At 40.8% G+C, this 15,897-nt stretch overlaps 1 protein-coding gene across 3 annotated transcripts; it reads left to right on the top strand.

Annotated features, from left to right (window-relative positions):
* The first annotated feature begins 5,347 nt into the window (after positions 1-5,347).
* LOC110503514 (E3 ubiquitin-protein ligase RNF169) lies at positions 5,348-14,558 on the top strand. 3 transcript variants are annotated; one of them, XM_036962188.1, is made up of 6 exons: positions 5,348-5,945; positions 6,522-6,592; positions 7,086-7,178; positions 7,302-7,411; positions 7,652-7,754; positions 13,323-14,558. In XM_036962188.1, exons 5-6 carry the CDS (start codon positions 7,719-7,721, stop codon positions 14,541-14,543), a joined length of 1,257 nt encoding a protein of 418 aa, XP_036818083.1. In that variant the 5' UTR covers positions 5,348-5,945; positions 6,522-6,592; positions 7,086-7,178; positions 7,302-7,411; positions 7,652-7,718; the 3' UTR covers positions 14,544-14,558. The 3 variants fall into 3 exon arrangements, with proteins under 3 accessions (XP_036818083.1, XP_036818082.1, XP_036818084.1); XM_036962189.1 differs by having other exon boundaries at positions 5,352-5,945; positions 13,323-13,732; XM_036962187.1 differs by having other exon boundaries at positions 7,086-7,411.
* The last annotated feature ends 1,339 nt before the right edge of the window (positions 14,559-15,897 follow it).

Genomic DNA, 15,897 nt, shown 5'->3' with positions numbered 1-15,897 from the left:
TGTCAATTTTAGGGTGTTGAATAGCCAAAAATGTGTGTTTTTTTTAAGTGATTTGACCAGAACTTAAATACCCATCTAGGACAGTAAAGATAGTGTTCTGAAATTGGGAAGTGGGGTCACTTCTGAGTTTCTTGTAAAAGGTGTTGTCAAGCAGTTGTCTATGACATTCATTTACATAAACTGTCCTCCATGTGTATACCAACCCACCATTATCAGCAGGGCGGGTACGGACTGACGTATCGGATTGTAATTCATCTTTAGGTTATTATGGAAAGATATGTACTCATGTTTGTTCTTAAGGAGATTACCAACATATTTTTCAACGTGTCTGCAATATGTCTCAATATTTGATTGTGATTGGCTGGAGGTACAAAATAACTCTTACTTCTAAAAGGAGTTGGAGTATGTGCAGGTGAGTAGCCTACATGTTTAGTTGAAATATCACAATTTGGGGAGCTACAGTGTTCCCTTATTAAACGGATGTGTCTAAAAAACTTTAACATGTCTACCTTAACATCGAAATCTTTCATTTAAAGACCCTTGCGCCCTTTGGTCTCAACTTACACTTTGATCTGAAGCCATTTTTGTGATTATTGTGATTTTGCTATTCATTGTAAATGTTTGTAGACCTATATATCCAAATTGTGTCTATGATCGTATGCTATCCATTTCTGTTTTTATATGTTCTATTTACAGTATTTAGTCAGCCACCAATTGTGCAAGTTCTCCCACTTAAAAAGATGATCATCATAGGTACACTTCAACATTGACAGACAACATTGACAGGATTTTTAATGAATTTATTTGCATATTATGGTGGAAAATAAGTATTCGGTCACCTACAAACAAACAAGATTTCTGTCTCTCACAGACCTGTAACTTATTCTTTAAGAGGCTCCTCTGTCCTCCACTCGTTACCTGTATTAATGGCACCTGTTTGAACTTGTTATCAGTATAAAAGACACCTGTCCACAACCTCAAACAGTCACACTCCAAACTCCACTATGGCCAAGACCAAAGAGCTGTCAAAGGACACCAGAAACAAAATTGTAGACCTGCACCAGGCTGGGAAGACTGAATCTGCAATAGGTAAGCAGCTTGGTTTGAAGAAATCAACTGTGGGAGCAATTATTAGGAAATGGAAGACATACAAGACCACTGATAATCTCCCTCGATCTGGGGCTGCACGCAAGATCTCACCACGTGGGGTCAAAATGATCAAAAGAACGGTGAGCAAAAATCCCAGAACCACACGGGGGGACCTAGTGAATGACCTGCAGAGAGCTGGGACCAAAGTAACAAAGCCTACTATCAGTAACACACTATGCCGCCAGGGACTCAAATCCTGCAGTGCCAGACGTGTCCCCCTGCTTTAGCCAGTACATGTCCAGGCCCGTCTGAAGTTTGCTAGAGAGCATTTGGATGATCCAGAAGAAGATTGGGAGAATGTCATATGGTCAGATGAAACCAAAATATAACTTTTTGGTAAAAACTAAACTCGTCGTGTTTGGAGGACAAAGAATGCTGAGTTGCATCCAAAGAACACCATACCTACTGTGAAGCATGGGGGTGGAAACATCATGCTTTGGGGCTGTTTTTCTGCAAAGGGACCAGTACGACTGATCCGTGTAAAGGGAAGAATGAATGGGGCCATGTATCGTGAGATTTTGAGTGAAAACCTCCTTCCATCAGCAAGGGCATTGAAAATGAAATGTGGCTGGGTCTTTCAGCATGACAATGATCCCAAACATACCGCCCGGGCAACGAAGGAGTGGATTCGTAAGAAGCATTTCAAGGTCCTGGAGTGGCCTAGCCAGTCTCCAGATCTCAACCCCATAGAAAATCTTTGGAGGGAGTTGAGAGTCCGTGTTGCCCAGCAACATCGCCAAAACATCACTGCTCTAGAGGAGATCTGCATGGAGGAATGGGCCAAAATACCAGCAACAGTGTGTGAAAACCTTGTGAAGACTTACAGAAAACATTTGACCTCTGTCTTTGCCAACAAAGGGTATATAACAAAGTATTGAGATAAACTTTTGTTATTGACCAAATACTTATTTTCCACCATAATTTGCAAATAAATTCATTAAAAATCCTACAATGTGATTTTCCCCCTCATTTTGTCTGTCATAGTTGAAGTGTACCTATGATGAAAATTACAGGCCTCTCTCATGTTTTTAAGTGGGAGAACTTGCACAATTGGTGGCTGACTAAATACTTTTTTGCCCCACTGCATGAGGAGGTGCAAAAGATTATTGATTGAGTTATGTAACTGATTGTTTTTCAAGCCACTTGCAAACTGGCAGTTTCCAATCAACAATGATCATAACATAAATTAATTTCCAGGGTGGGGTGTCTTGGGGAAAATATGGGAAACTCTTGAAAAATAAATAAGTGAAAAAAGACTATGGCCAAGTTGGGTTTTACAAATAGCTTATATTATAGCAGTGAATATAACTTTAGGCGTGCGTCAACTCTAAGTCCAGGACAGTAGGCATATGTACTATTGGCGCCCACAGTAAATGCTTTGCCACTAGCCTACAGTCAGATTGCCTGCCCATAGAGTCCCACATTGGAGGTGTCATAATACCTATAAAACCTAGTGGTCAAACAGGGAAATGGTTCCAATTTTACATTTTTCCTATAGGGAATTTTAGTAGAGACACTTAAAATAAGAGTTGTGTTTTGTTTAGGCTTACCCTGGTGTATCTGAGAGTGAATACAGGCAAATAGAGGTGCCCTCATTTCACGACTGACTTGGTGTGTTTGGACCATGATAGCTCGTTGGTGATGTGGACACCAAGGACTTGAAATTTTCGACACACTCCACCACAGACGGGTCAATGTTAACGGGGGCCTATTCAGCCCACCTTTTCCTATAGTCCACGATCAGCTCCTTTGTCTTGCTCACATTGGTTGTTGTCCTGGCACCACACTGCCAGGTCTCTGACCTCCTCCCTGTAGGCTGTCTTATTGTGGTCGGTGATCAGGCCTACCAATGTTGTGTCGTCAACAAACTTAATGATTGTGTTGGAGTTGTGTTTGACCACGCAGTTGTGGGTGAACAGGGAGGACAGGAGGGGACTAAGTATATACCCCTGAGGGAACCCAGTGTTGAGGATCAGCGTGGCAGACATATTGTTGCCTACCCTTACCACCTGAGGGGTAACAGTATAGCTTCCGTCCCTCTCCTTGCCCCAACCTGGGCTTGAACCAGGGACCCTCTGCACACATCAACCAGTCACTCACGAAGCATCGTTACCCATCGCTCCACAAAAGCCACGGCCCTTGCAGAGCAAGGAGAACAACTACTTCTAGGTCTCAGAGCGAGTGACGTCACCGACTGAAACACTATTAGCGCGCACCACCGCTAACTAGCTAGCCATTTCACATCGGCCACACATAGTCACTTCACCCCTACCAAAATGTAGAAATGTCCTCGACAAACCTACAACCCCGCAAATTGACTCGATACCGGTACCCCCTGTATATAGCCTCATTATTGTTATTTTATTGTGTTACTTTTTATAATGTTTTACTTTTGTTTATTTGGCAAATATTTTCTTAACTCTTCTTGAACTGCATTGTTGGTTAAGGGCTTGTAAAGTAAGCATTTCACGATAAGGTCTACACTTGTTGTATTTGGCGATTGTGACGAATAAAGTTTGATTTGATATATTGATAAAAGTCACCGTGTCTAAGAGAGATTTACACGGTTATCAAAACATCACACCAGGGTAAACCTACACAAAACACAGTGCTTATTTTAAGTGTTACTAAAATCACCTATGGGAAAAATGAATGGTGGAAAAACGATTGGAACCATTTCCTTGGATGACTGCTAGGTTTTATAGGTATTGTGATTCACCCTGTGGTACTATATAGGATTATTTAGTACATGTGGTGTGTTGGGTAAGTGGCGTTTGCATTTCCTAAACTCGGTCCTCAGGACCCAAAGGGTTGCACATTTATTTGTTTGCCCTAACACTACACATCTGATTCAAATTATCAAAGATTGATCATTTGTTCATTATTTGAATCACCTGTGTAGCGCTAGGGCAAAAACCCAAATGTGCACCCATTGGGGTCCCGATGACCGAGTTTGGGAAACCCTGCCCTAGGGTCTTAGTTTGTGCAGGCTATTCCAAGGCTCGAACTCCGCTAATCCGGTAAAATAAATCAAGCACACACAATTTGTGTTCCTCTGCTGTCGTTGATGCATTGAGTGACTGGGGGGGATTGTTTTCAAACATAGAGATAGGGACAGAGATGGAAGAGAGACACCCCACTCCCTCATTTTTGAGTGGTTAAATTACAGCACAGGCACAGATAAGGCTCTACCTGTGTAGAGAGAACTCCCCTTTGTCTCCAAAGTGCCCTTTTCAGGGGTGGTATTCAAAACCATTTTCATCTATGCGTCAGAACCAAAAAGCGCATTTTGATTGTTGACCAATGACCAGTCATCACCATTGGTGCACCTTGTTTAATTTCCTCTAGTTTTGCCTGGCAAAAACAAGTAGCCCTACGTTAACATCCGAATAAAATACTATTTAGAAATGTACTACTCATTCATAGCCAGAAAAATAGGCTACCTTGATTGACAATTTTCATATTTCAGATTGGCCTGGTTTGGGTGGCTACTGGCTATGTGCCTAAAGATGAGCAGCTGTAAAATCGCACTACCTTCAATTTTATGCGATGAAGATGTAACATATTCTGGCGAATTTATTACGTTATTTCTGAGAAAGAACAGGGCTTCCAGGCTGGCAGCTTGAACTAGCACTCTGCAGGCAGGCACGGTGCAAGCATCCTCTCCATCCAATCCTGCAACCTCTGCTATAAGTAGTCTGTATGATTTTGCTTGCTCTGGACTCCAGAGAAGTGACATGATATATCCCTACTTGATAGTGGCTGCTAACATGAATGAATTTAAGCTCCAAATTGCAGGTGTAAAATGCAATTTATTTTTGTAGTCTAGTTTGCGTTTTGAAACAGCATCACCGTTTATGGCGGTAATGACATACATTTGGGAAGCAATTCTGCGCGCATGTTCGCATCTGCAGACGCGCGCGCGGGGGTCACACGTTTTATTGCTACTCCCTTTTGAGGGTCGCTGGTAAAAGTTTTAAAACATGATAGTGGTAACATTTGGGTTGGCTATAGTAATGGTAGGCCACAGTATTTATTTCAATTTTAAATTTTGACTGTAATTGTGTTGGTCATTGTTAGTAAGTGCATAATTTATTCCAGTTAAAAAAAAAATAGCAAAATACTTTACTCATCATATTGTGCTGCTTTCCCCTTATATTGTAAGAATTGCTGAACAAGTTCCTGATCGTGGTAGTGGGACATTTTTTTGAGGGTGTGACTTTTTTTGTTTTGAGCACAAAAGGTATGTGCATGGATCAATGAACTAAGTAGACCAGACCCAGTTGATATTGCGCTGGTATCTATTGGCACCACCCCCTTACGAAGATCGGAACTGACAATGGTTTTCAATGGTAAACGGCCTGAGTAACTTATCTTCATTTATCCACCATCTTTGGTAAAGAGACCAATGAAAATGGCGGCGACAGGGTCTGCCAGATCCACTAGTGGATTAGGGCAACAATGCAAAGCCAGGCCCGCCGATACATTGAATACTCGGACACATTCACAGCTGCTGACCCTGGACGAAGCAAGGTGTCCGGTTTGTTCTGAGATTTTATTGGAGCCCGTAACTATGCCATGTAGCCACTCGGTGTGTCTGCACTGTTTCAAGCGGACTGTGGAATTTACCAGTTTGTGCTGTCCCCTCTGCCGGCTGCGAGTATCCAGCTGGGCCCGTAAACAGTCCCGGGAGAAAAGCCTAGTGAACATCGAACTTTGGGAAATTGTTCGAAAGAGTTATCCACAACGATGCAAGAGGAGAATGGAGCAGAGAGACTGTGAGACTTGTGGAGAAGGTATGCTTTTTTGACAACAATTCCGTTTTAGGCTTTTCTGTAGGGTACATACATTTGTATGTCGTAAGGATTTTGTCCAGTGATCTTAATTTGTTTCCTTTTATAGGCTACCTGCCATTATGATCACGAACACAAAGTAGGAAAGCATATTGGCTTTTTTATTCGCGGCAAACATTGCAACTGACAGTGGTTAACAATTGTGCTACTTTGTTTTACAATGCTATAATTAGGAATTACAACGGTTTCTCGTGCATTGTAACACACTCTATTCAACTCGGGGCTATGCGTTCTTCCGTACGCGCCTTGGATGGTCATTCCATAGAACCAGTAGGCTATTGTACAGACAGACAAGGATGGAGAGAGAACAAGACCAGTCAGTTCTGATATACTATTCTAAGCATAGAAAGTTTGGCTGTGACTTGCCCAGGCTTGGGGCTGGGGTGTTTTTCAATGTAATATGTTACGGAATTTTGGGAGTACCTGTTCTGTCCAGTGGTTCCCAAACCTTTTTGACCCAGCTCTTGTTTTGAGAAAATTTGAGTGATTTTGATAACTTAAATGTTTTATTTTCCTCAGAGATTTTCAGCTCGCCTGCTCAGGTATCCAAATCTGGAGAGATCCGACTGGAGTATGGAAAACAAGTAAAGGTAATCTGGATTATTATAAACTGGGTGGTTTGAGCCTTGAATGCAGAAAGACGTGGTGTATCATATCATATCATACCATCATAGCAATAAGTCACCTGGGGGGGGGGGGGGGGGGGGTGATATATATCTTATATATATATATATATATATATCTTGGCTAAGGACTGTGTCCTAGCTCTCCACGTTGAGTCGTGCCTAAGAACAGCCCTTAGCCATTGGCCATATACCACACCCCCAGGCCTTATTTCTTTTTAACATAGCTATTTACAGAAGTGTTGTACAATGCCCCTAAACCCCTCAAAAGGAGAGAACTATGTGTTTGAGACTTAAATTAGAGAACATTTTAATACATTGATATCATCATCTTATTCCAATGCTCGAATTCCATTGTTGTAGATGGGCACACAACACATTGATTTTAAACAACCACAGGTCATGTGAATGATCCCTTGGGTTCAGTTCCTATCAGTAAGAAGGCATTTTTATTTTTCAGTTACCAATGAATGAAGAGAAAGAGGAGGGGAGGAGGAAAGTCCTCCACAACAGAAAAGAGGAATGTGGAACACTCAAGCACTTTCAAGATCCTGTTAGTTTTATCTTGTAACAATCATATGAATAGATTGTTGAATAGATTGCTCCGAATGGTATGCCAACACATTGATAAATAAACATGAACATGATGCTGAGATAATACAGCCTTTTCTTCCAGTTCTTTGGGTTGCTGTCAGACTCGGAGAATGAAGAACCTGTTGGGAAGAGAACCAGAAATGTGTCTGCATTTGTTAGAAGAACAAAGACCTCGGCAGACTTCACAAGAGAGTACTGAAATCCCCTTGCTTCTATTATCAATGTTTGTTTTGTTTTTTTACATTGAAGGCTGCTTGTAACTGTAATAATGTCATTATTACAGTTGAATAATCGTGTTGCTCACATTTACTCAATGCTGCAGTATTGATTCTTTGCACACATACATTTTCAAAGCCATTGAACGATTGATGTTACATTGAATGTTTTTTTCTACTTATATTCAGTTATTTACTTAGTCCACTTTTCCCTCAGTGGTCTACAGACGAATGTGGTGCAGAGAAGCTAGAGCTGTACTGATACAGAGGAGGGAAGGCGAAAAATGCGGGTGTCTACTCATCTTCCTGGACTGGACAAGGTATAAAGCTGGGCTTTTTAAAGGAAGATTTTATTCCCTAAAATGGTCAGATGTTTATTTCTGAAAAGCTTTAAAAAGGTCCCGAACAGTCATTCTGATTCCATGTAAAATAGCCTTTTGAGTGACTAAAATACTGTATCACTCATATTTTTGGGTAATAAAAAAGCTCAAAATTGTACACATTCTTTTCTATCATGGCTAAGTTCTCTCTCATGGCTTACTACCAGGAAGTTTGAAAAGAGGCTGAGAGGGCTGGGAGTTTATATTCATGAAATTGTCTTGACTGACAGCTCTTTGATACGCCTACGTCAAGAAACTTTGATGCAAACAACGTTGAAATTGGCATGTCTTTTCTGATGCGGTTCGCAGCAGCACAAACCAATGTGTTGACATGACAACTGCGGCAGTTTTGAATGACCCCCCCCCACCCCTTTGTTCCCTTTGTGCCAGTAACTAGCAAACACCAGACACAGATGAAAGGGAAGACCTAAGTATCTTTGCTATATATGAATAGTGTAAACTTGTAATATTTGCTGACACCCTACAGTCAAATTTTGGCACCAGTAGAGTAGCTACAGTGCCTTCAGAAAGTATTCACACCACTCAACTTTTTCAACATTTTGTGTTACAGACAGTATTTAAAATAGATTAAATTGAGATTTTGTGTCACTTGCCTAAAGTGCATTACGGAAGTATTCAGACACCAACTTTTTCCACATTTTGTTATGTTACAGCTTTATTCTAAAAGTGATTAAATTAATGTTTTTCCTTATCAATCTGCACACAACACCCCATAATGAGAAAGTGAAAAATAGGTTCCCTACGGTGAAGCAAGGTAGTGGCAGCATCATGCTGTGGGGATGTTTTTCAGCGGCAGGGACTGGGAGATTAGTCAGGATCAAGGGAAAGACGAGTGGAGCAAAGTACAGAGAGATCCTTGATGAAAACCTGCTCCAGAGTACTCAGGACCTCAGACTTGTGTGACGGTTCACCTTCCAACAGCACAACGAGCCTAAGCACACAGCCAAGACAATGCAGGAGTGGCTTCGGGACAAGTGTCTGAATGTCCTTGAGTGGCCCAGCCAGAGCTTAGACTTGAACCCAATCTAACATATCTGGAGAGACATGAAAAAATAGCTGTGCAGCAACGCTCCCCATCCAACCTGACCGAGCTTGAGAGGATCTGCAGAGATGGGAGAAACGCCCCAAATACAGGTGTGCCAAGCTTGTAGCGTCATACCCAAGAAGACTCAAGTCTGTAATCACTGTCAAAGGTGCTTCAACAAAGTACTGAGTAAAGGGTCTGAATACTTATGTAAATATGATATTTCCGTTTTTTTATGAATTTGCAAAAATTTCTAAACCTGTTTTTGCTTTGTCATTATGGGGTATTGTGTGTAGATTTATGAAAAAAACAATTTTTATATAAAAAAATAATTATATCAAAGTAGAATTATGTTTGATATTTTTACAAATGTAATTAAATGAAAAGCTGAATTGTCTTGATTCATTAAGTATTCAACCCCATTGTTATCTCAGGCATAACATGTTCAGGAGTAAACATTTGCTTAACAAATCAAATCAAATACTTACCGTGTAGAACTTACCGTGAAATGGTTTCTTACAGGCCCTTAACCAACAATGCAGTTTAAGAAAATGGAGTTAAGAGATTTACTAAATAAACTATAAAGTAAAAAATAATTATATAAAAACATCTGAAAAGTAACTCAATTTGATTAATTTGTTCAGCTGTCTTATGATTTGGGTGTAGAAGCTGTTAAGGAGCCTTTTGGACCTAGACTTGGTGCTCCGGTACCGCTTGCCCTATGGTAGCAGAGAAAAGTCGGTGACTGGAGCATTTTTGGGCCTTCCTCTGATGTCGCCTAGTATATACCCTACTGTTCAAAAGTTTGGGGTCACTTAGAAATGTCCTCTGCCTTCTAGGCATAGTTGCAAAGAAAAAGCCATATCTCAGACTGGCCAATATAAATAGATTAAGATTGGCAAAGAATACAGACACTGGACAGAGGAACTCTGCCTGGGCGGCAGGGTAGCCTAGTGGTTAGAGCGTTGGTCTAGTAACCGGAAGGTTGCAAGTTCAAACCCCCGAGCTGACAAGGTATCTGTCGTTCTGCCACTGTTCCTAGGCCGTCATTGAAAATAAGAATTTGTTCTTAACTGACTTGCCTAGTTAAATAAAGGTAAAATAAATAAATAAAAAGAAGGCCAGCATCCCGAAGTTGCCTGTTGACGTTGAGACTGGTGTTTTTTCGGGTACTATTTAATGAAGCTGCCGGACTTGTGAGGCGTCTGTTTCTCAAACTAGACATTCATGTACTTGTCCTCTTGCTCAGTTGTGCACCGAGGCCTCCCACTCTTTCTATTCTGGTTAGAGACGGTTTGTGCTGTCTGACCGTAAGGCACTACAGAGGGTAGTGCGTACAGCCCTGTACATCACTGGGGCCAAGTTTTCTGCCATCCAGGATCTACACTAACATTCAAAAGTTTGGGGTCACTTAGAAATGTCCTTGTTTTGAAAGAAAAGCTATTTTTTTTGTCCATTAGAATAACATCAAATTGATCAGAAGTACACATAGTAGACATCGTTAATGTTGTAAATGACTATTGTAGCTGGAAATGGCTGATTTGTTACAGAATCTCTACATAGGCCCATAGAGGCCCATTATCAGCAACCATGACTCCTGTGTTCCAATGGCACGTTGTTAGCTAATCCAAGTTTATAATTTTAAAATGTTAATAAATCATTAGAAAACCTTTTGAAATTATTTTAGTACAGCTGAAATCTGTTGGGTTGATTAAAGAAGCAATAAAACTGGCCTCCTTTAGACTAGTTGAGTATCTGGAGCATCAGCATTTATGGGTTCGATTACAGGCTCAAAATGGCCAGAAACAAATACCTGCTTCTGAAACTCGGCAGTCTATTCTTGTTCTAAGAAATTAAGGCTATTCCATGCAAGAAATTGCCAAGAAACTGAAGATCTCGTACACCGCTGTCTACTCCCTTCACAGAACAGCACAAACCGTCTCTAACCATAATAGAAAGAGTGGGAGGCCTCGGTGCACAACTGAGCAAGAGGACAACCTTTCGGTTACTAGTCCAATGCTCTAACCACTAGGCTACCCTGCCGCTCATTGTTCTTGGTGATCAGGCCTACCACCGTTGTGTTGTCAGCAAACTTAACAATAGTGTTGGAGTCGAGCTTGCCACGCAGTCGTGGGTGAATAGGGAGTGCAGGAGGGGATTAACCACGCACCCCTGAGGGAACCCCATGTTGAGGATCAGTGTGGCAGATGTGTTATTGCATACCCTCACCACCTGGGGGCAGCCTTTCAGGAAGTCCAGGATCCAGTTGCAGAGGGAGGTGTTTAGTTCCAGGGTCCTTAGTTTAGCTTTTTTGGGCACTATGGTGTTGAACGCTGAGCTGTAGTCAATGAAAGGCATTCTCACAAGTCACCTACGTTGCAGTCAACTTGCAATAATAGTGTTTAACATGAGTTTTGAATGACTACCTCATGTCTGTACCCCACACACATACCATTTTCTGTAAGGTCTCTGTCATGCAGTGAATTTCAAACACAGATTCAAACACAAAGACCAGGGAGGATTTCCAATGCCTTGCAAAGAAGGGCACATATTGGTAGAAAAGAAAGCAGTTGCCAGAGAGAAAGGAAACCACTCAGAGATTTAACCATAAGGCCAAAGGTGACCTTTAAAACAATTAATTTAATGGCTGTGATAGGAGAAAATATTAAGGATGGATGAACAACATTGTAGTTACTCCATAATTACTAACCTAAATGAGAGTGAAAAGAAGTAAGCCTGTACAGAATAAAAATATTCCAAAACATGCATCCTGTTTGCAATAAGGCACTAAAGTAAAAGTGCTAAAAATGTGGCAAAGAAATGAACATTATGTCCTGAATACAAAGCATTCTGTTTTGGGGCAAATCTAAAACAACACATCACTTCATATTTTCTAGTATGGGGGTGGCTGCATCATGTTACGGGTATGCTTATCATCGAAATGGAATAGAGCTAAGCACAGACAAAATCTAAGAGGATAACCTGGTTGTCTGCTTTCCAACAATTTACTACAATAACCTAAAACACAAGGCCAAATATACACTGGAGTGGCTTTGTTACTTTTTTACTTAAATAGGCTTGAAAACCTATGGCAAGACTTGAAAATGGCTGTCTAGCAATGATCAACAACCATTTTGAATCATTTAAAAAGAATGTGCAAATATTGTACAATCCAGGTGTGCAAAGCTCTTAGACTTACCCAGAAAGACTCACAGCTGTAATTTGCAAAAATTTCTAAAAACGTGTTCACTTTGTCATGGGGTATAGTGTGTAGATAGATGGGTAAGAGATTTTGAATTCAGGGTGTAGCACAACAAAATGTGGAGTAAGTCCATACTTTCTGAAGGTACTGTATACAAACCACGCCCCTCCGCAAACTTGCCTTCTCCACTGTTGTTTACAAGGTGGTACTTATTTAAATTAGGTAAGAGAATATCATAGTTAGGGTGATGTCCAATGTTTCCTCTAAGCTGTGTGTGTGCACAGGACTGCAGGGCAGAAGAAATGCCAGGCCGCGCAGAGGGGCAAGAGATTGAACTTCACTGAGTTCACCACATTAGTTTGCAATATATAGATCAATGTTTTTTTTCTGTGATCAAATCAACGTTATCAGTCCCTTTTCAATGCAACAAACCAAATCGAACTTTCCTAAGATTGAGTCTGTGATTTTGTTGTAGGCATAGCCAGAGCGCAATGCAGTACAATTTGTCCGGGTAGCCGATGAGGGGTCTTTCAATAACCTGCAAGTGAATGAATGCGCTTTTTAGATCAGAGCTGCACATGTTAACATGTATTGATATTGTTTGCTAGTTAGTGAGTTATTAGCCCAGGTGTAGGTCAGCAATGGGGAGTTACTGCTTCCTACAAGAGCACAAAACATGTAGGCTACATTTTAAGCTGTCTTTAAAAGGGGCCGTGTTGTAATTTGAGACAGGCTTGAATATGCAAATAAGCCAATGGGCAGAGGGGTAGCCTACAGTGTCTAATTCTCTGCATGGTAATAATACAATTTATTTTGTAAAGTGGTTTCTTGCATCATAGAATAGAATGCAATTTACACTCACCTATTTGGCTCATGGTGTTAGACTAAGTAAAAAAATCAGTCATTTATGTCAAGCCCTTCATAATGTTAAAATGTTTTTAAAAGTCTTATGAAATGTAGGCCTGTAATTTGCTCAGTACCCCAAAAACTTTGAGGGAGCATTGGTGATGTCACCCTAATGTCACCCTACCCTTAATAATCCTGCCTCATTGAATCTAAGTGTTTAACATGGGATGGGACCAGTAACTTTATGATCAAACTTGATCAATGTAGAAGCAACAGTCATTTTTTGTGCTTTGGTAATCACACTTTGATCTGGTTTCATCAAAATAATCAAATTTCATGAAAAATATGATTTTGACTTCATGACATTTTAAAACATTTCTCTTCCTCTTTTTGTTGGTTTGTTGTCTCTGTACAGGCAAGTATTGCTCTCAGCTACAATGCAGGAATCCTTCTGTCCTCTGAGAACAGCCAATCTCTTTCGGCACCCATAATTGTCCAAGACAAGAGGCATAGCTGGCGAGGCGTCATCATGGCTTCATCAACACCTTTTATGGTCCCCCAGTCGAAACAGGAGAGGTCCATTAGCCCTGAGAGCAATGACAGTATCTCTGAGGAGCTGAATCACTTCAAGCCAATAGTGTGTTCGCCGTGCACCCCACCAAAGCGGCTACCTGACGGGCGAGTGATGGAACCCACAATTGTGAAGTCCACCCCACGGAACTTATTCCGCAGCCTGGAGAGGCCCACCAGCTATGAAGCCAGCCCTACTATCCTCCAGGAATGGAAGCAGATAGAGGTGGACCGTCAGTCTGTCAAAGTGACCTCAAAGGGCACCTTGACCAGCCCCATAAACATGGACCTTGTTTTCAAACCAAGCCCCATAGAGAAGGATGGCAAGCCCTGCAGCTGCGCTCTAGCAGCTAATAAGGGAAAAGAACACTTGGGTAGGTGTGCCAAGACTGAAGAGAATGAAATAACTTGTATACATAATAAACAAAGAGTGATATTTTACCAGGCCATTGGAGAGACGGCCCTCCATCAAAAACAATTCACAAAGTTTCATACTCCATTTGTACCTTTAAACAGTGAGGATACTGTAACTGAGTGTGGGGTTTCTTCAGAGTCTGTGGTGATACCTGTATCACATTGTGGACCAACTTCAATTAATCAAAATCCGACCTTGATTGAAGTCCCACACAATATAAATGACAGTGTTAGGGGTTGCAATATTAAATCAAAGGACTCAGAGGATCAGAGAAAATATTTGGACAATAGAAACGGTGCCCGGAACAAACCTACCTCAAGGAGGGGTAAGAAGAGGAGCCAGAAGACAAAACACCTGGAAGAGACCGAGTCTGGACTCAAGAGGCCAAGATCCCAGAGCCAATATGGTTTCAATATAGATTGTGCACAGGCTGACCTGTACATTCAACAGGTACAGCAAGTGAGTGAGGATAGAGAGCTAGCGTTGAATCTTCAAAGACAGTTTGACAGGGAACAGCAACAAGTAGACAAGCAAAAGACCAGTTTTGACAAGTACTTTCTCCGGTCCTGCAGTGAAAACAGAATCGAATGCAATCCACGTAGATCAGGAAGAATTTCCAAAAGGAATGAGCACTTTTATTGCAATTATTAAATGGTTATTCTTGTGCTTTTTTAAATTATTAAAATCTGCCAACTTCTTGCATACAAGAACTATACTGTTTTTGCTGACCATGTTCCAAATTCAGTGCTTTTAAAGATTAACTTAGATTTAGTGTTTACGAACATGATTTTGCTGAACATGATTATTTTCTTCTCGTTTGCAGTTACTCGTGACAGAATGTAAAAACACTACATCATATATTTCTGCAGTTAATGCACTGAGAAAAAACTAAAGGATTCACGGCATGAATCATACATGACCCTGAACACAAAGATGTTGTGTTGATTCATACTGTGCAGACACTTGAAAATCTTTGTGTTCAGGGTCATGTATGATTCTGATTCTAGCTCAGCCAAGGATGTGGACACAAGATCTAGCACTATTACTTTGTCAGACCCTTCATTCAGATTCCCATTAACCCAGAACAGTACAATCCTATTGATTATTTCATGATCCACATGTTCCTTTCTGCACCAACGATACTTTGCACTTAGCACCTCTGTGATGTTTTGGGAAACACTTGTACCATCTTAGTGCATTAGGAATGATGCATTGTTAAAACACTGATAAAATGTAAGTTCCATTACAGTGAAACCTTGCCCAGTTTATATCCTTTGGCTCAGCTAAAATATTTTGCACACAGACGGTGTCCATTGGCACCTCAATCGCTCTAAATCTCATTGCCTTTTGTAGCAGAATTTATTTGACATAATTTGGTATTATTTTTTAGTTGAAGGTATATTCAGCGATGTGGTTTTACCATGAACAGCTGGGTGTCTTGCAACACAGAGTTGCACAGATTATCAAATTTAAGTCATATTGATTTGTGTCTGTCAATGTTAGATAGTATTTGCCAAAGTAGTGGTTAACATTGCAGAAACCCCATCAATAAGATTTAACGATCTGACAATCTGGACAGAAACTGCAATGCAGGCAGCCTGAAACGTGTGGGTGTTGAGGTATACAGCCGCTCACACTCTTCGGTTGCACTGCAGCTCCTGGTCATGTCAGATTGTTGAGTTAAAGGATCCGTGTGGACAGGTTAAATATATGAAATGTGTAAACTCTGCTGAAAACTATTACAGTAATATTGGAAAGGGGTACAATGTTTTTTGGAGGATGATTTTCTGATCAAATTCAATACCGGTCTGTTTTCTGTATGCCCACACTTCTACCTCACTTCATACTAAAATGGCTCTATGCATGTGCATGGTACAACTTTACAAAGCTGTAGCACTGCCAAAGCTCATAGTTTTGATCTATATTAATTATAGGTTATAGTATGGTGGTAATTAGGATAACTGTTTTATGCAATATTTCTATTGGAGAATCCACATTAATATAT

The sequence above is a fragment of the Oncorhynchus mykiss genome, chromosome 24 (assembly GCF_013265735.2).
Source record: "Oncorhynchus mykiss isolate Arlee chromosome 24, USDA_OmykA_1.1, whole genome shotgun sequence".
In the NCBI taxonomy this organism is placed as follows: Eukaryota; Metazoa; Chordata; class Actinopteri; order Salmoniformes; family Salmonidae; genus Oncorhynchus; species Oncorhynchus mykiss.
Note: the sequence above shows the minus strand (reverse complement) of the source record. Positions and strands in the feature narration are given on the sequence as shown.

What these genes read in the sequence shown, in the direction of transcription:
- LOC110503514 (XM_036962188.1), top strand. Translation starts at nt 7,719, where the DNA reads ATGCGGGTGTCTACTCATCTTCCTGGACTGGACAAG. An exon ending in ATCTTCCTGGACTGGACAAG is followed by an intron (nt 7,755 to 13,322) that starts GTATAAAGCTGG and finishes GTCTCTGTACAG; the next exon opens with GCAAGTATTGCTCTCAGCTA.